The 20,844-nt window shown below is 34.6% G+C and overlaps 1 protein-coding gene across 14 annotated transcripts in view; it reads right to left on the reverse strand.

Annotated features, from left to right (window-relative positions):
• The window catches only part of SOX6 (SRY-box transcription factor 6), a 375,013-nt gene that overhangs the window by 165,398 nt on the left and 188,771 nt on the right, over positions 1-20,844 (reverse strand). For all 14 annotated transcript variants that reach the window (XM_032690278.1, XM_032690277.1, XM_032690280.1 and 11 more), the window contains one exon: positions 6,855-6,944. In XM_032690278.1, the coding sequence (XP_032546169.1) occupies positions 6,855-6,944 (90 nt within the window). The remainder of the gene's footprint in view (positions 1-6,854; positions 6,945-20,844) is intronic.

The raw sequence follows: 20,844 nt of genomic DNA on the forward strand, positions 1-20,844 counted from the left end.
TTGCTTTTTAGTAAGAAGTTGTATATTTGTGTTCAGTAGGAGTTTTATTTTGCTAAAGGTAAGAAGCTTCGTTGGTGACTAAGGTGGGATTTGAGTCAAAAGGAAACTTGCCACTGACATCCACTATCTGAAGAGAAGGGGGTAAGTTCCAGGTAGTGACACAACACAGAAACCTTTCTACTACAGTTAAAGACTCTGTATTTATTAAACAAAACAATAACTGATATAATGAATATATACATATATATACACTAACAAAACAACCTACCAACAGAAGAAAATGGTGTATTTTTGAAGAAAAAGTGAAGAAAACCTACTTCTAATTTTTAGTTTATAAGCAACCCTTTTTCTGCTAAAATAAATTAGAAGGCATCTGAAAATAAACACATTTTAATACCATACATTTTCTTGTCACTATTTGTAAAAATGAAGAATGGATCAAATTCCAGAAGGCAGTCTGTACTAATGTGCCAAATAAATATATTGCAGTATATTAACATCATTATCCATCTTATTCCTTTTTCTCATGAACAGTTGATATTATTTCTTACTACACTATTTGGGACACAGTTCCACAGAACCCAGCATATAAGCGAGCTCTCATACTGATTTCAGTGTAGTACAGAGTTCATACTTTTAGCCCTGAATTGTTAGGCTTAGAAATATACACTAATAGGGTAAAAAATGTATAGATATATGTGGTTGCAGTAAGTATAAAATTCATTATGTGCCTGGAAATAAATGGTGTGCATCCTGGTTATTATTTTTTATAAAATATACTCAACAATGTAGAGAGCTTGATTTATGTGAAAGGTTGATTACAATGTAATTTATAGTTGTGGAGTTTTAAGAACTAAAAATGGTAATAGTCATTAACTTTTAACATTAGAAGCAGGCATAATCATGATAGGTGCCACTGAAATACAACCCTCTGACTAAAAGACTAGAGCAACAAAAAATGTTTGGGGTTTTTTTGACATGATAAATACAGCTCCTATCCTTCTGAGACTTACATGTACATAATTTAAATAACAGCACTATGTACAGTGAGCAGTCCCACTCCCTTCCACAGAACTATCCTCTGTCTGTACAGTTTGGAAGTATGTCTTTTTAAATCCAGAATCTGAAGAACCATATTTCAAATCAAAGAGAGTTAAGAAGACATAAGACAGTACAGTTTAATCTATTTCACACTGGTGATTAGTCAAACTAATTGTGTTGGTACCTTGATCATAACAAATATGTACAATGGGGCTCGGTAAGCTTAACCAAAATATTTTTATTTTGGAATCCATTACGTTCTTCAAGAAAATCAGGGTAAAGTGCATGCAAACATTAACTGTTGAAAGTGCTTATGAAATATTTAGTCATTCAAATTTAGAAGGTCAAGTTAGACCTGGAACTTTTGTGCCATGTTACACAAAGTGCTAATGACTGGAGTAATGGCAAAACAAAAGCATCGCTCTGATTTGGAGAGCTACAACACAAAGCTAAACATATCACTTCATTGGATCGTGGCAATAAATTCATTATGAGAAACCTTTATAGCCTGTGGTATATTTCTAATCAGGACCAATTTCTTAAGGATTTGGGTGTAGGGGTTCTGGGTTGTGCTATTTTGTTGGATGTTTTCATTGGTTTCACTAATTGGAACCAGTTGATCCTTTTTCCTGTGTATTGATTTTTTAAATCCGAGCAGTTAACAATGATTCTAATGTATCATAACATTTTAGACCTTAATCATATAGTGGGGCTTCTGCTTGTAGCTTTTGTTTGAGTTTTAATTAAGAAGACCTTGTGTCTCAAAGCCTGAGCTGGGTTTTTAATTGCTAGTATGTATATCACACAGACTTCAAAAGAAATAAAATACGTTTATAACTGAGAGCACAAAGGAGAGCTTTGAAATGTCTATAGCCATACAAAGTGACATAATTAAAAACCTCTGAGTGTCTCTGTGATATAAGACTTATATATATTTATTTATACATATTTATGAGGCAGACTGCTATATACCCTTGGACTTCATGAGAAAGAATTTTCAGCAATTACACTGAAAAATAATTACTGCAAATTCAGACTATAGTGTTGATCAGGGCAACAGAGAAACAGGTTTTATTTTCCTCAAAATGGCCTTCACTTGGTTTGATATAGGGCATCAAGAAACACCTGAAAGCTTATCTGTGAAGACAAATTTTATAAAATAGAAGGAAAAAATAACATTTTAAAATTTTTCATAAACCATGCTTAAAAAACAAATGAATTCACTTGTAAAAAAGGAAGACATAAACTTTCTCAAGGATTCATTCATGCACAACTCTCTCCAAGACTATTCCAGAAATGGATAGTGTTAAATTACTAGATTCAAACATTTGTGCCTCACTGTCCTCTTCCAGTCATTAATACACACCAAAAAAATGCTCCTAGAAAGCACCTCTTTGAGTCTCCTCTGTTTCCTCATATGAGGGACAAATATCCTTTCCAAAACTGTTTATAGTATACCTTAGAAAGAGACTATCAAGTGGGTGAAGTTTCTTCACTTTGCTAAATTCAACATTTCCTAGGAAACAGGAATGCTGCCTCCCACCTACCCAAATATTTTGAGTCCATTAAATGTGCACAAGTCACACAAAACAGGAGATTTAGGCTCTTATTGGTAAAGTAGCAAATATAAAAGGAGAAGGAATAAGCACAGGATTCCACATAATGGAAACAGCCTTCTGTATTGGATAAAGCTATGGACACCAATCACTCACCTCCCCAAAATAGAGTATACTGTACAAAGACAGCATGTGACATTCAAGTCACAATGCCTATAAATACAGATAGTTCCAGTTGTAAACACCACCAATGGAAGCCAGAGGACTAACCTGCAACACAGTAGCTGGTGACCCAGGAGTCACTCTTCTCTAAGGCTGCTAGACCAATTCTGACCCTTTCACGATAACATCATTGCTTGAGTTACTTAAAGACTGACCTTTCTTATTTGATCTTCAAAGACTCTGCGTGCTGAGAAAGACCATTGCGGGCTATTTCAGTAGGACAACTGCCTGATGCATGCAAGACTATGCTATTCCAGAGATTTATATTTGGAACAGAAACAGAAAACTTAAAACAGACTCTGTGTAGTGATAAATGATGCTACTCTGCCTAGCTGTGGCTGCTGAAGAAAAACCAGATAACTAAGCAACAGAAATACATGCAGTGAGGGAGGGTGAGGACAGAACTCTGTGCACCCAAGTATCTGAAAATACAGAAAAGAGTCCTGCATCACTTTGTTTATTCAAATACATAATAACAACAATTAAAACAAAAAGTATTTCCTGATCCTAGTTTGTATAAAAAAAAGACCCAATACTGCAAAAGCTGGACGTAAGCCTAACAAATTGCTTGTAAACCTTAAATAAATCTATTTGCATGTGCACTCTGGCAAATAGCATATAATCAAATTATTTGTATAGGCAGCTCTGGTTGTTTTTTCTTTCCAGGTGAGTAGGGCATTTAACTCAGCTCAACTGCTTCATAGATCTTTGAAAATTTGACCTATGAGTTTCATTTATAAACATATCAAATGAACAAGCAGACTTATTTAACCACTGGAATTTGGCTACAAAGCATTCTGCCAAATGCTCCTCAGAGTTTCATGAAACCTCCCTGAAGTCAATGGCTTGTTTGGCTGGAATTCAAGGAAGAATCTGGACCATTATCAATAACTGAAATCCTAATAAAGAAACTCAGAAAAAGCAGTTTTACAAGTGAAGCACACTATGCAAAAGTAATTGTGAACAGGAACAATCCCACACTGAGAAAAAACGAATTATTCACTGTTTGTTACTTTTGTATTGGCTTCTATTGTTTGAATTAATAGATATAGTTTATAATTATGTCTTGATTAACACTATTGTGTTCTAAATATAGAAGGTAAAGCAAGAAAATACCATTTTTATTTGTTTCTCTCAACCAATTATCTTTTCTTCTCGTCTGTGTGCTTCCCAAACATGAATAGAAACACTTTGTGTCAGTGGTACTTTTTTTTTCTGCTTTCATCCTTTTTTCTGGCACTGATTCTTAGTGAGCTGCCTTCCCACAACCAAGATGCCAGTCTTTCACTGAAGGGGGAGAGCTGTAGTTGTGCAGGCACAGAGGAAGAATATGTGCTCAGGTTATCCTTAGTGAGAACAACGCCTTCTCTCTAAAATAAACAACTCCCAGTAACAGTCAGTGCAAAGAGCAGTTCCTCACAGGACCACACCTTGCTTTCTTATAATCAAGATTTTTTTTCCCCTAATGAATTCAGCCATTTATTTTTACTACATCGCTTCATGTCTTTAAGTTAGGCTCTCAGTAACACGAGCAGAAAGTCTGCAGAAAAGCCATAAATATCAGCCAATTAAATAAAATTATTTAGAATCTAACGGAAATTAAGGAAAAATATATCTGACCTCCTAGAGACAACAGATTTTCAAATGTAGTTTTTTCAGACCTCCTTATGTCCTACCAGTTACACAGCTGAAAATTCAATCAGCATTATGAAAATGAACTTCATGATTTCAAAATCTACCACTTTGAACAATGAAAGAATTTATTTTAAAGTATGCTTCTTTGGTGAATTCAAAATTCTCTCTGGTTCCCTTACTTCATTTTGTTTCCTTCATGTAATCTGGTTTTCATGCTGCCATGTACTTGATTGTTGGTTTTTTTGGGTTTCCTTCTTTCTGAGATGATTTTTAAGGTACACAAATGCTGATATGAGCTAATACCCAAGTATTAGGTAAATAGCAATTCCATCAGCTGGAGGTAACCAACCTGAGGACAACAGTTAGGCCATGAATTTGGGAACCCAAAGGGAATGAGTCCAACTTCAGACCTGCCACTACTCCTGCTATGTAACTCTGCATCTAGTTTTCTTCTCATACAAAATGACACCAATGTCTTTGTCAAGAGTTTTGAAGTGTAAAGCACAACACAAGAGCAACCATCCTTTACGTTCCATGTTGGTGCTATTTTGCAAAAAGTTTACATGCAGTTGCAGCAGCAAAGATTCATTATTGCACCTTGCTGGAAGCCAGCTAATAGCATAGATGAATACTGCAGGCATTGTGACCACTTAAGGACAGGTTACACAGGAAAAGAGCTGTGGAAACTAACTGAATGACTGTCAACCCATAAATCTGGTGAGCCTAATCTGATTATCCTTTTTATACAGCTAATAAGCTATTCCCTACCCAGAAAGGGTAGTTGAATGAGCTGAAAATTCTTCCAAATCTGAGTAAGAATGCTTAGTAGGTAGATGAGAAAAGGGTTAGAAACAAGAACTCTACCCATTCACTCGGCAGAGATTACATATGCTAAGAAAAGAGGGGGAGCAACATAAATCCAGAAAAAACAAAGTGTTTTTTTTTCAATAAATGAAAGCTCATTAAAAAGCTTTTTGTGCCATATAAAAGAATAAAGAACATTATTCTGCATTGTTAGAGATCCCACCTCTTTGAAATTTGATTCGCTAATAGCATTCAAGTAGTTTCTATTTAAAGACTAAGTAGCTATATTTTGCAATTAATGGACAATAATAATTGAACAAGCATTCAATGTTTTTCACACTATTAAGAGACAATATGGCTTTAAATAGAATGTGATTTCAAGACATAATTTTGGGGGATTTTATTACAGCCAATTTTAACATGTTCCTGTAAAATTGTATACTATGTTTCTGTTCTTGATATTACCATAGGATTTCTTACTGGCCTAACATACATGCACTGTCATAATTCTACCAAAAAAATCAGGAGAATCCAACAGATTTTTGCTCCTGAAGGAACTAGTTACAACTTACTTATTAAAAAGGGCCAATCTTTTGTCTATTTGTATAATTAAAAAAAAAAATTTAATTGTACTATCTTAAAAATTGTACTATCTTAAATTTCCCTGGTGGAAACTTGAAACCCTAAGAATCAATTTTCATCAAATAGAATCTTTTTTTAACAGTAAAGATTTATTAATATTATGAGCATAATTCTTTGTCTCCACACCTTAGTTGCAACTTAATAAAATTATGCAAATGAAGAGAAATGAATCTTGGGTACTTTGTGTATTCCTCAAACATGCCTTATGTTCCCTTCTTACAGCACAAAAACCCCACCTTTTAAATTTGTTGTTTAATCAACAACACCGAATTTCTTCTCCCTAAGAAAATGCATGGAAAAATTGATGGCTAGGGAAAAACACTTCAAGTTTTCTACCTAATACTTAATTGTCAAGAGAATTCCACTTTTCCTAGCTTGGTAGGTTCAACAAATTGTGAAAATATTGGAACTTATTGTCCATATATACAATAAAATTTGCACTAGTTTCAGTAGGTCCCAAATTTCATCCAGAGCTGCTCTTTCTCTGCAGAAATGGAATTAATATAAACAAACACTTTTTTTTTTGCCAGTTTTGAATGAAATATATAGAGCAGTAATCACACAACTATCCCCTTTTATAATCTGAAAGCAGTTTCTACATATAATTTACGCAACTGGGAAGAAGCAGTACCAAGTACTCATAACTCCACGTTTCTTCCTCTTCCTCTGCTCAGAGATATATAGCTCATGTCAATGAACTAATGTAACTAACCTGGTGTTTGTGATAACATCCTTGATACTGCCTATAACTGATTATGACATACTCTATTTTTTTGGCAGACTCATCCATCATTTCGAAGATAAACATTAAAAATCAGAGTGAGTTGCCTAAAAAGAGGAAGGCACCCTCTAGTTATGATAGCTATTTCTATTATTTTTTTCTGAATTTTCAAAAATCTTCAATCCCCTTTTTAAAATATATGCAAACATTTAAAATTTGATCTAGTCAGATACCTTTAATTTCACCAAGGAGATCGCTTGTGTTTAATTTTTCCATCTTCTCCTTCCAGTCTTTAGAAAGTAGCTTTTCCATACAGGATGAATCTATTTAAAAAAAAAAAAAGAAAGAAAGAAACAGAATTATCAAATATATCCTCACATATCAGGAAAACAGGTGCCACCTTCATTTTAAAACTGTTCTTCCTGTACCAGTTGAATGATAGTTTAGAAGGGAAATGAACTTGCAGCCAAACAGAGTTCTTATTTAACTGCATTTTAAATCTGAAGTAATTCCCCTGAGGTTAATGGAGTTACTATGGATTTAACAAGGGTCTAATTGAAAGAAAAACCTAGTTGAGGATTTATGCATGCTAACTGCCAATTTACATGCATAGATTGCCAATGTATATATGAATTCTGTCTTTTTCATTTGAGAATGATTGTACACTTGAAATTATACATGAAGATTTAGTAGCTTTTTTTGGAAATTTGGCACACAGTGACATCTGAAACCCATTTTTATACCCATGTCAATGCAAAAGTTATTCATGTAATGTCTCCATGGAATTCATAAAAGCACTCTACATATTCGATGTTCACAGTATCAGGAATTTTCTCAGTACACTATAAACAACATGCAATGATTAGAAGATAGGCTTTCGTAATACGAAGTTCAGAATATATTTCAAGTTATTACCCCAATCTGGGAGGCCTTCTGTAGGCAAAACTGTCACTGAAGTCATTACACTTTGGAGAAAGTAGAAGAGGCCTTAGTAAGTTTTCTATGATCAGACTCCAATTCCACTACAAAATTTGATACTGAGGATAACAGACTTCAATAAATTCTAACGTTTTTTTCAGTTCCTAAATTAAACTAACTGGCTCTGAAACCTAAATCATACATAACATTGCAGAGAGCTTACAGAAGGTGACTTTTAATATGGGAATTCTTATGAAGGGAGCCTACAAGCCTACAAATTCTCCTGAAGGGAGCCTATAAGAAAGATGGAGAGAGACTATTTACAAGAGCATATAGTGACAGGACAAGGGGTAATGGCTTCAAACACAGAGTAGGTTTAGATTTGAATTAGGAAAAAATTCTTTCCTGTGAGGGTGGTGAGGCACTGGAACAGGTTGCCCAGAGAAGTTGTGGGTGCCCCACCCCTCGGAGTGTTCAAGGTCAGGTTGGATGAAAGGCAAAGCTATCTGGTCTAGTGGAAGGTGTCTCTGCCCATGTCAGGGGGACTGGAACTTTAAGGTCCCTTCCAAACCAGGCCAGTCTATGATTCTGTGGTTGATGTTGTCTAACAGATTTTTATGACTTTAGGAACCACAATTCAGATTTATTAACAATTACCAAGCAAACTTTACAAACAATTGAACACTTATTTTTCCTTCCCAGTTAACAATAACAGAATTTCTGTTGAACTTTGTGCATTTACTTTCATCTGTAGACAGACTCATCAACAATGTTTATGTTAAACTCCTTGGAAACCCTTAGGCTCAGTTTTGCAAGATATCAAAAACGTTATCTGAACGTTCCCAAAGCAAATCTTTGCAGAAAGCCTTCATTATAAGACTACACATCACTCTGGGTGGTGTTGAGCACATCACTCCTTAATGCATACACTGGGAATAGCCACACACCTTCACTTGCTAGAAACTCTCACAGCAAGGTGCCACTTGTGTTAGGAGAAGAACAATTCATACAGGGCTTTCTAAATAACTAATAAGATTCCAAATTTTGATAATTTTAGTCCTGATCCCACTCCTGTCACTTAGGAATTAACATTAGGTTGTACAAGAAGGAAGAATTCAGTCTAACTTGTCTTCTGCTAAATTACTGGCAGATTAAGGTCAAATCGTGGCTCAAATTCCCATGTCAGCAGTCTCAGCAGAAGCACTCACACAAGCGAAAGCAAAAGCAAAAGCAAAAAAGCCCAGATTTAAGAACGGCAACACAGATCATTTCATTACAACGGGTAACAGCTTGTTCCACCTCAGAGGATTCCAAAAATACTCAGAGGGAGGAGAAGCATTCGAACAGGTCACAAAAGGAGGAGTTAAAGCTTTAGGGAGAAGTTTAGAGAAAAAAAGAGGTCATACGGCCAATCATATTTTAGGGTGCAAGTCATTTCAGCCTAAAAATTCACATTAGCATCGCTCATTTGAAATAAACAAACAAATAAAAAACCCCAAACAAAACAAAAACCAGCTGAAAACAAACCAAACTGTAACTACCAAAAGATCAAAGATCAGGTTTTAATTGCAACACATTTTCACTGTGCAAGCCTCCATGGAAAGACAACGCAGCTCATAAATATTTTTGAAGTAATATTTCAGCCGAAAAGCTAATTTATTTACTAATTATATCTTTCTGTGAAAGAGACAAAATTAAGGAGCTGTAAGTTGCAATAGGCAGTGTTAAAATACTTGTTATATAATAACAATTTACTTTTAACAATAACAGGCACTTATTACTTTTATGAGTTCTGGCCTGATAATAGGAGAATCAAGAAATAACCATCAATTACCAATAGAACATTGTAATTTGTCCTTTTTTGTGATATCATGACTAGTTTAAAAAGACGTTTCTATGTTTCTCCCCTGCCAAAATTTCAGACCCCTCGTCCCTGAAAAAAAAAGATCTTTAGAGTTTTATTTTGATGTTTGCTATAAATTATGTATTCTACTGCTTTTACCTAAGATATTGTCCTCAATTCACACAAAGAAAAAACATTTCATTTTAAAAAAAGAAAAAAACAAGAGGTGACTAGCATATTACAGTAGTTGAGAAAATACTTTCCTCAAAAGCACTTGTTTTATTTCTTCTCTTATCGTTCTTAAGAACACGTATGTAGTATTCTTATATTATGTAAGGAAAAAAAATACATTTCTGCAGACAGACTGAGAAAGAACTAGAATGAAAAACAGGTCTATTTGTGTGCCTTCTTTTTGATATAATCACATTTCAAGTTTGAATTTTTATCTCTATAAATGACTGAAAAATTCCTTAAGAATGAGTTCTTTTAACACCCTTATCTTATTCAAATTCTATGTTCTAGATCTGACCACATAATTTATAGCTACTGTATTTTGTTTTTGAGAAGATTACAAAATGATTACACAATGATCCTTTTAATAAACTTTTTCATAACATTGTAAAAATAGCTCTCTTGAAATCCTGTAAATTTTCAATTAGCATGTTTATTCTGCATAATTTTTTAGAATTTAAAATAATGATATGTGTCAAAGCTCTCTGGAGGTCTTCCACATTAGACACAAAACCAAATATAAAGGCTTATACTTGAAAGGCATGTCTCCCTTCAAGTTCAGTGTTCTGTGTTCACAAACACATTTTGAAAAGGATTGTGAATCAGAAAGGGATTTTTCTTATTTCTGTACTGAAAATTAATTTTTACAGACATATAAGATCTACAAAGATATCTTCTGACATCAGTAAAATGTCTTCATCCATATTGATTCATTTTCTGATTTGATTCAATATAGAAACAAAACATCGACTTGGAATCCAGCACTGAACATTGAAGAAAGAAGCCCAAATTCACATCTGCACTGCATCACTCTCCCTGCACTGAGGCTCTGCTTCAGCACTATTCCAAAACCTTGTGGATCCTGACATTTTCAAAATTCAGGGGTATTCTTGCTAAAGACAATTATAAAGAAGCAATGAAAGAAATTAGCATTTATACATTTTTAGCTCTTCTCACTGACTTTATAAACCACAGTTATGCTTATGCCACAAAATAGCATATTTTCTACTGGCACATGTAAGATCAAACTCACGAAGTTGCGCTGGAGCAATTTATTTTATGAAAAACACGCAGCTTCTCATCCTTTATATTCTCTTGTGAACTAGGAAAAAAATCCCTTTCAAGGACAGCAAACAGGTTAAGTATAATTATGACGACTAAATTAAATCGTGGAGTATTATTTAATATCACGGTTTGTTACATACTTAGTTAGCAATTTTAATTGTAAACTAAAGGAGTTTAAAGTACTGTGAGAATCTTGTTAGACATGACAGTTTTGAAAAGGTGAAGAGAAGAGGATGTTAAAAGATATATAATCGGGGGGGAAAAAAAAGCCAAGGGAAAAAAACCTAGGTGTTAGCTGAAAAGGATCTCTTCACAATGACAAAGCATCGATGAAAAGAATTAACATTTGTCCGTTGGGTAATCAATCAGTCATGGAATGGATGGAATCCAGCTCTTTGTTGCACGACCGGTGATGAAGAACGAGCGTGTTAGCTATCACAGCCAAGCTCTCAAGTTCTTCTGACTGAATGAAAGTCATCTTGTTTGAATCAAGAGTAGCTTTTGCCTCTTGTCTCATCCTTATTCTCCCCTTTTTTTCAGGTTTTTTTTGTGGGTTTTTTTTTTTCTTTTAATTTCACTTTTACAGTCATCAACAAGTTACCAACCCCAGCTATATCTTACATGAATACTGTATGACCTTACAGTGGTCTGCACCTATCCTCATTGATCTGGGGGGGTTGTTCCTTTTTTTTCTTTTTAATTCACTGAAGTAGCCTCCTATTACTTTCTTTGAAATACAGATACAAAAAAAAAAAGACGTTCATGCCATGTGTGAGTTTTTGTTTTTTATGGTAAAGTCATACATAAAAGAAAACCTAAATGTGAGAGTGCAGCAGCAAAACTTCAAAGCACTGACTGTCAGACATTATTATTTCAAATCAGCTTTGACTTTTTGAGACTTAATAAAACACTATAGTACAGACTGGCATATTTATAACATCTATACCAGTGATCAACTGAACTGTCTTATTCTTTCTACTGTGCAGTGCCTTGTTATTTCTTTTATAATAAGCTTCCCTCAAAACATGTTTAACAATACTGTAAACTGATAATTATTAATGATATGAGTTCTAAAACATGACTTGTTTTGCATACAATTCTTTTTGAATGCATACATTACTTTGTGACAGAAGACAAAAGCACATTGATTTATTAATAATGATTGCAAATGCATGGCAAGTTCATAAGCAATAGAGAAATATAATTCAATCAAAGGTATAGAGTTATAGGTGACATATTTCTCCATGCATCTGAACTGTTACATCTCAAAGAAAGAGGCACTGGAAAAGACAGGGTAGAGGATTTAGAAGAGAAATCAGGCATGCTGCAAGAGAAATTGCTCTAAAGCATGATCAGATCCTCAGCAGGAGGAAGATACAGTTCTTTTCTGCAGTTTAGAAGAACGATAGTACAGACCTAGAGGCATCTTTGTCTCTATTTCAGGACTATAGTCTGTAGTTATATCCCATTATAATTCAGTAGATATTGTTAAACATAAAAAGATCTCATTTTTGCAGGGTTTGGGACTACCTAACACTATGCAAAGTTCCTTCATCTCTAATGTTCTATACTCCCAAATCTACTCTCATTACATTTATTTGCCTTCAGCTCCAGGGGAGACAAAAAGTGTCCTTTGGATCAGCTTTTGTCAAATAAGTTCAAATGTCTCATTCAAGTCTATATAAGAAAAACAGCACAAGTGGAATTAGCCTGTCAGCATCTATGAAACATTTGTTAGAGAAAAAGTATTGTGTGGGTTTGGTTTTTTTTCTTTGAAACAATGTTAAATGAGAGTATGAACTTGTGACAGACATTGGCCTACCACACTGGATTCCTTCCACAGAAGAGCTGCTTTTTTCCCCCCAAACCAACTAAACTGCAAATAAACATTTAAGTGACTACCATTTCTTGGCCTGCTTCATGTTGTACCTTTGTATATCTCACCACATGCTCCACGTGCAAACGGGGTTTTTTTTCAAGTGAGTGAAGCTGAGTACATGACATCTAAAATAATAACACATCATGGATCTGAAAGAGGCATACTTGTTTCAATATTCTTCATGGGATACTAAATCCTCTCCAGAGTAGGAAAATCAAAATTAAATCAGTACTTTACAAATATTTCTGAGTAAAAGTCAAGCAGAATTTAGATTTACTCTAGACAACGTTTGTTACTTACAATTAAACTGAAACACCAGGTCCATCAGTGCTATTATTAGATCCATTCCTAAAAATTGTGAATTATTCTGAAAACTAAGTATATTTTTAAAAATCTAGTGTTTTAATAAACTTGTGCTGGGACTTTTGATTAACTGATCCATCTCTGAGTACATGACAACAGCTTGCTTATGCATCTCTTGTGAGTTCACTGCCAATCAGATTTCCTTGAGATAAAGAACCACCTAGTACAGAACTAGATCATAAAAATATTTCCCAATTTTCATGCTTCATACTGTGTATTTTAGAATGATATGCAAACTCTAACATTTCAGTATCAAAGGGAAAGGCAAAAGGTTAATTTAATTCACTTTGAAAGAACACAATTTTATAATCTTCTAACAATCCAAAATTAAATTAAGGACTTTATGTTTTCATTCACTATTTGAAAAATAAAATATAATTTAATCGTGACTATTAGAAACTTAACTGCTGGATGGTACTATCTATCCTGTTTTATTCCAAGGATGTAAAGTTTGTTACTAAAATAGATTTTTTTTGTTGCCATAGTTACTTTTTTTCTTCTTTCAAACACAAATTATCCTTTTCTGTTTCAATAAACTTTAAATAAAAGAAAAGGAGACAGCAACAATACAAAACTAATCAAAAATCAGCCTGAAGGCTTAACACCCATAGTTGCAATGTATTGCCACTGTCTCTTGTTCATGAGCAGCTTGGCTCCAATCTTGCTGTCAGTGGAGCGGCAGGTCAGGGGAATCTCATCTCATCCTTCTCAATTTCCATACTATTCTCATACTGTAATTAACTGTCATGGTCTATCAGAAAATTAAAATATAAGGCATTTCAACATGTTGTTAGCCAGTGAACTTATCTCTCTGGCCAACTTTTCAAGAATTTCTTGATTTAATAAACTTTCAGAAAACCAGTTCTTGAAAAAACAAAAATGCAATCACAACTCAAAAATGAGCAAAGTGACATTTAGAACAGGAAGACAAGCTAATCCCTTTTGCTTTATTTATTGCAAAATACAAATAAAATCAAATCACTCCTAAATTCTATATCTTGCTTAGGATGTTAAGGAGACAAATAATCCTGGCCAGTCACTTACTCCCTCCTCTCATATTGACTCTTTCCTACCCAGGCAGTATTGTAAGAGAAAAAAAAAAAAAGGGGAAAAAAATAAACACTGCAAACAAGCAAAAACAAACAAACAAGTAAAAAAGGTAAACAATCAAAAAAGGCAAACAATCATATGCAAAAGGCAGTCAGCTCACAGTAGATGTTTTCTTGCAAGAGCAATGATGGAAATGCAACTGAGATCTGACTACCTAACATACAGTTTTGTTTAGGACAGGGAACCAAGCAGATCTGCCAATTGCTGTACATTTTTTCACAGTGACAAGATTTCCACAATATGATAAAATTAGAACTGTAAGAGCTTGGAGAGCTCTCTTAACTTTTAATTAAAACTCTCCAAGCTCACTAAAAATAATTAGGCATTAAAATGTTCTGGTTTTCCTCTGAATTCATTTGCACTACTTGAATGGTCTAGATCTTGCATGAAACAACAGACATTCTAAACAGAAACACTGGAATAAAACCGGGGGTAATTTTCAGACCTGTTTTCTGTGATGTGGCTACTGGGAAAAACTGTAGAGTCTGAGCCTGTACCAATTCTGCCTAAAATGGCTTGCTTGAACAGGAATTCTCTAGTGCAAAGAGCAGAATTCTGCTCAGTGCAAAACTCTAGATAAAAAGGAGTTTGACTTTCATGGAAAGAATAACCCAAGATACAGCTCTGACCTTTATTTTTATTTATTTATTAAAAAGCAGGACCTTTAACCTTGCAAATGTTTTTGTTCTCTTAAAATAACTCATACAATGCTATATGCCACACTATTTTTAGAAAAGCAACAAGAGAAAGCATGCTTTTCCCATACAGCAGGGCACTGATATAAACATCAACACAGATGCTCTGTGAGAGAGAGCTGGACTTCTCAAGCACTTGATCATTAAGGAATGCACCAACTGTTTTAGATAATCTCGTGCCAGCTCAAATTCTGCTCCACACTCCCCTTTGGGAGTGGCAAATCTTGTCCTGCTCCTAATTTTTCATTTTACTCACTCCTCCATTCTTTTTTTTCTATTTTCCCCCTGGAACAGAGGGGAAAAAAGCATTGTGTGCCAAGCAATGCAAGACTAGAATCACTTCCCCAAACAGAGCAAAACTTTTAGACAATTAACCCTCCCCTCTTCTTTCAGATAAATTACTAAGTATAAAATGCAATCTGTTTCCTTTGTTTACTCAATATGAACAATTTGTAAATGACTCAAGGATAAAATTCAGAAAATGTTGTGCTAAATTAGAACCATTATAAACATGCTAATGACTGCTCAACTAAAACATGCAGGATCAGTGTGAAGAAATATATTTAGTTCCTGTGAAATAGAGTTGTATTGCCTCAGAACTATTTGGTCACTTAATTGTATATGATTACTTCAGGAAAATGTTAATTTCATGAACACTGCACTAGACAATACACTATGTATGTCAAAAGGAGCTTTCTCAAGTGTCAGTGTAATTGCTTGGATGCAATGTTTTGGCATATTAGTAGGAGAGAAATATCTTTTAAGTCTATCAAAATTACATGTACGTTTCATTCCTCCACTTAAAATTTCCCTTCCATGATAAACTATATTTTAGATTGGCTGTATTCATTGAAAGCATTGCCTTATTTGCATTACAATTATAGTATACAGTATGTTATATGAATACACGTATCCCCTAAGTATGTGTACCTCTATTTACTTCCCAAGCAAACATAGAATATTGGCAAGAGAAAACATCAGGCTTAACACAACAGCAATCAGGGATAGACAGGAAAAGGGGAGCACAACTTGCTTGTAATCACTCGCTAAAAGATTATATAAACTGATATAAAAAAGGAGAACTACAGATTTATTTTCCTGTTTCTCACTATGCACACACTAGCAAAGTAACTAAACCTATAGGATTTGCAATATTTGTTGCTTTGCAAAAGGAGAAAGTTGTGCTAATGGAAGCAGAGGTCAATCTTCATTATTTTCTTTGCCTCCACATCTTCACATTTTTCTATATTGACCAGCTCCAGAAGATCTTTTTTTCATACCTCAGAGTAGAAAAGAATGACTGAGCCAATAACTTAGCTAGAACTCACCAGCATAGCTCCATCATAGCCTACTTAGTCTTAAAGAGATTTGAAATTTCTCCCAATATTTGGCCTAATTACTCTTTCTCATAATCTCATATGTCTGTACCTCATTATAGTCCTTTTATAACCCTAAACAATTGGCTCTCATCTTTTGAATCCACTCTTCTCAAACACTTCCAAACTGAAGTGACATTCTTCTTCTTATTCCTCAAACAAACTATTGAGAATTTAATCTTTAAATCTTTCTTTGTTAAACTTCTCTGGAAAAATCATGTATCATATGGCCTTTGGACATGGAGTGTCTTTCTTTTAAAAATTAATTTCCCTAGTAGCTCAAGAAATTGCAGATGGCATGTCCACCTCTGCTCAACTGTGTTCTAAACCCAGTCACTGAATTCATTTTATTAAAGACACGGGGGCAGATTTTCTTTCTCTTAACATTGCACAACTCTCCCAGATTCTTATACCAAGCTGAAAAAAGCAGAGAATCCCATCTCAACTTAAGAAATTGTCTGGACACAAATAGATATTTGTGTTATTGAGTCTTCTCCTATCAAGTGCAATGCCAATTAATTATTGCATCTTTTAACAAGGTAGAAATTCTGTAAAATTATTATGAAAAGATCAGTCAAAGCTTTGAGGAGTAAAATCATCTTAAACAAAAGGTAATACAAAACCACAATACTGTGGAGGCTTCTTCACACCAGGCTAGTTTCAGGGAGTTGAGGGAATGGGAGTGAGGGGACTTCCTGAAAAGGAAGAAAAAATCAGTTTCTATTAAACTGATTAATGTTCCTTGCAAAATTTGTGACACCAGATGATTTAGGAACAAAACATGAATGATTCAAAAGACATCTATTTTGTTCCCCAAATCATGTTCAACTCATTACCCTAATAATGCAGTAATAAACATCTGTTTAAAGATTTGAAGGCTTCTTAATATTGTGTATAAAAATCTTAACTCAGCTCTTACATAAAATATTCTGAAATTAAAACAATTGTATAACAAAAAGAATTTTTCATGAGAAATCCTTAAGCATTTTTGAATGTAAAAGTGTAATACAAAGAAAGCAAAATAATATGCTCTTGATTTGAAATGACTTCAAACGAGGATGCAAAGGAATGAAAACAATAGCTAGAATCTCCTCTCTATTACCATTTCTGAAGGTCTCTATGGCACATGATGCAGTCTCTTCCAGGACACTACAATACACTGACAAAATCAGTTCTGTAGCCCCTTTTTTATTAATAAAATTTTGACTTAAACAATCATATTCTATATAAATAAAAATACAGATCAAGTAAGACTTTCCTGAGCTAATTCCAACAAACAGAGCTTTAAAAAGTTTACAAACCTCACAAGCCATAGATTCACAGAATTATTTAGGTTGGAAAAGAACTCTAAGATCATGGCGTCCAACCATTAACATAATACTGCCATGGGTATATATTTCAGGAATAATAGATGGCTTCTTACAAATCTTTGCAAAGATTTAAGAAAAGAAGGAACTAATATCTTCAAGAACAATATTCTAGCATTTTCACTTCCCTATATACATGGAGCAGAAAATTAGTCATCATTTTTTTCATATAAAAGAACATTATTAATTTTGTAAAGTCAATGAATGGAAAGATATGGAAATCTTAGAATTACAGTTACCCAGGAAATTCTAATTCAGCCCCCGTGTACTTTATGATATATTCTCTACATTTTATTTTTTTAATTAAAACAAAAAAGTGTGCCAAATTTTTGTATGGGATTCTTGCTATATTCAGTACATGGGATAATCACAGACAAAGGCATAAACTGGAACTGCAGAGCAAATGAGGCTGTTGCCCATGCAGTCATTGTCTATATTTCATTGCAAAAGTTCAAAGAAACTAAATGAATGAGGGAGGGAACTGCAGAGGAGAAATGATGGGTCGCAGTTTCATTTTCTGGGAGCTCAATTTAAAAAAACTTGGGGTTTTATTTGAGGAACTGCTGAACATTCACAGCTGCAGCTGTGTCAATGTAAAGTCAATGTAAAGATTGAGGCTATAATATATATAACTATATATAAACTGCTGCACAAAGTTAGGTCCCCCGGAAAAGAGTCAGGGCCTAAACACCTCAAGCTGAACAACCAAGAAATCAATGATGTTTTTAAAGTCAAACTCTTAGTCCCACACCTGTGAAGCTGGCATACTGACTACACTTTTTTCCCCTCTTGACGAAAGTTTGGAGAAGATAATTTATTTGTAGCACATTTACAGAGTATGCTGAAAATAACACTAGCCAATTTTGTAATATCCATGTCTTCAGAGCAGAGCTCAAATGACAAGCAATTAATAGGCCTTAAGGCTTCAAACTGACCAGTGAGGACATAACAAGCTACTGGATAGTTTCACATTCGTGGAGGATCATCCTGTCAGTGAACTGGATGAATCAAAAATCTTTCTTGAGGAAAAAGTATTGCTTAATCATGTAAGAAAATCATCTACATTGACACAGAAATTGTTTTAATTTTAGTATATTTTAGGTTCTGTTGAGTAACTGAAGAAAACTTTCACCAGTTGGGAAGACATGGGGCAAAATGAAAAGTGTTAAATCTGTGCTTATATACACAGGTATATAAGCAGACTTCTATAAATTAGATTTAGTGGCCAGATTTGGAAACAATGGCAATTTGAAGGGTATTGATCTTGCCTAATTAAAGACAGAGTGAACAGGAAATATTTCCTGCGCACTGCACTTCACCAACCAAAAGCACTAGTGATAACAGAAGAGTGCATGTTGCACCCTGTCCCAGTGCAGCAAAACAGAATAAGCCCCTTTTGCTCTCCTGACAGAACAGAGCTTGACATCCCCCAGGTACAGGCTGACAGACCTGTGTAGGTTCCCCTGTTTGCTTGTAGCAAGTGCTGTCACACTGCTGTGCACTAATGGACCCTGTGTTTCACAGTAGAAAATAATTTTTGCCACCAAAATTGGTGGAAAAATGAATCACCATAAGCATCTTCCCAAAATATGTAACACAGTAATACAATAAATATCAGATCCAAGGACATGAAGGTCATTTGTAAACTTCTGAGAGATTTAATAATACTTAATCTGTTACCCAAAATGTTAAAACATATTCAGTACAATTAAATTTTCATAGCTACATAGAAGGGTAACGACAGTAAGTTCACACTATTTGTTTCAAGTTATTCTTTATTTCCAATTCTGCTACTAAACAACCTTTCTTTTCCAGAATCCTCCTCACCACAAGCAAGAAATAGGCCATGGAGCTCAATTATGCCACAACCTTCACTGCAAGTAGTATTTCAGATAACAAAGATAATTTACACAATTTCTGTGTTAAACATTTAGCCTTCTTGCTTTTTTTTTATTTAATCCAAACTCTGTAGTTATAACAGTTTAAATTTATGAGGTGAATTTTAGCTGCATAACTCCCCAGAAAATGTAACCATGCATGAAATTTTACACAGCTATTTTGAAATTGTAGCTTAATGTTGGTTTATGGTATATTTTTTACATCAGTGAAAAAGAATCTAACACAGACTTATTTTTTTAGATGTTGGGGTTTTTTCATATTTAGGACCAAGAGAAAATTCCATGTTATCAGAATAAAAGATTACTCAATTATAAGTTCTCATTTATGATCCTAGAAGTATTCATTCCAAAGAAAAGGACAGGTAAGAAATATCTTTTTTTGAATACTAAATGACATAGTACATTGATAAATTATTATCTTCACAGAATCACAGAATATTCTGAGTTGGAAGGGACCCATGAAGATCATCAAAGTCCAACTCCTGGCTCTGCACAGGACAATCCCAAGAATCACACCATGTGCCTGAGAGCATTGTTCAAATGGTTCTGGAACTCTGCCAGGCTTGGTGCTGTGACCATTTCCCTGGGGAGCCTGTTCCAGTGCCCAACCACCCTCTGGGTGAAGAACTATTTCTTACTATCCAATCTAAACCTTCCCTGACAGAATTTCAGGCCCTTCCCTCAGGTTCTGTCACTGGTCACCACAGAGAAGAGACCAGTGCCTGCCCCTCCTCTTGCCCTCACACAGAAGTTGTAGACTGCTGTGAGATCTAATATTGCCTTATTAATTTAAATATAATACCAAATTCAGCGCATGAATAACAGGAAAAGGTTTGTTTCCTTTTGCATTCAATAATCACAGACTAATGTACTTCATGCACTGGTACTCAAGGAAAAACAAAATTCACAACAGCAACCATATATTTCTTAGTCGTTATAATTATTCTTTTAAACTCTATACTTATACTTCCTTTTAGAGTTTCTTCAGCAAGGGCACTGCATGATTTCTAAGGTTAGATCCTTTATATACAAAGGATGTATGTATGGACTTCATACAGAAAAAGTAGTGTGGTCACAACTGTTTGAATGTGCAATGCAAAGGCTCGTTACTATCAAGCCAAAAGCAGAAGTTTGGGCTGCTGCCAGGTTCTCCACGTGCTCACAGTTTGGTCCACCGAATTTGTGTTTACATACATTAAAACTGACATCAATCTCTTACCCTTTGGTTGCATTTTCATTGTCTTTACTCCACATGAAAATTATCTTACTACATTTTTTTATCTTGACATTATCCACAAAACTTACTGTATTTAGACAACTGTACAATCTTTTTTGTCAGCTAATCACCTCTTTAATCTCTGGGCTGCAAAGCTGCCTGAACCCTGCTCCCATATTTGCCCTTACACTATTAATATAATCATGAGCACTAGGAAAGCAGAATCTCAAACATCGCAAGTTACACGTCTCTGGTTCCTTAA

Source organism: Chiroxiphia lanceolata, chromosome 6 (genome assembly GCF_009829145.1).
Source record: "Chiroxiphia lanceolata isolate bChiLan1 chromosome 6, bChiLan1.pri, whole genome shotgun sequence".
In the NCBI taxonomy this organism is placed as follows: Eukaryota; Metazoa; Chordata; class Aves; order Passeriformes; family Pipridae; genus Chiroxiphia; species Chiroxiphia lanceolata.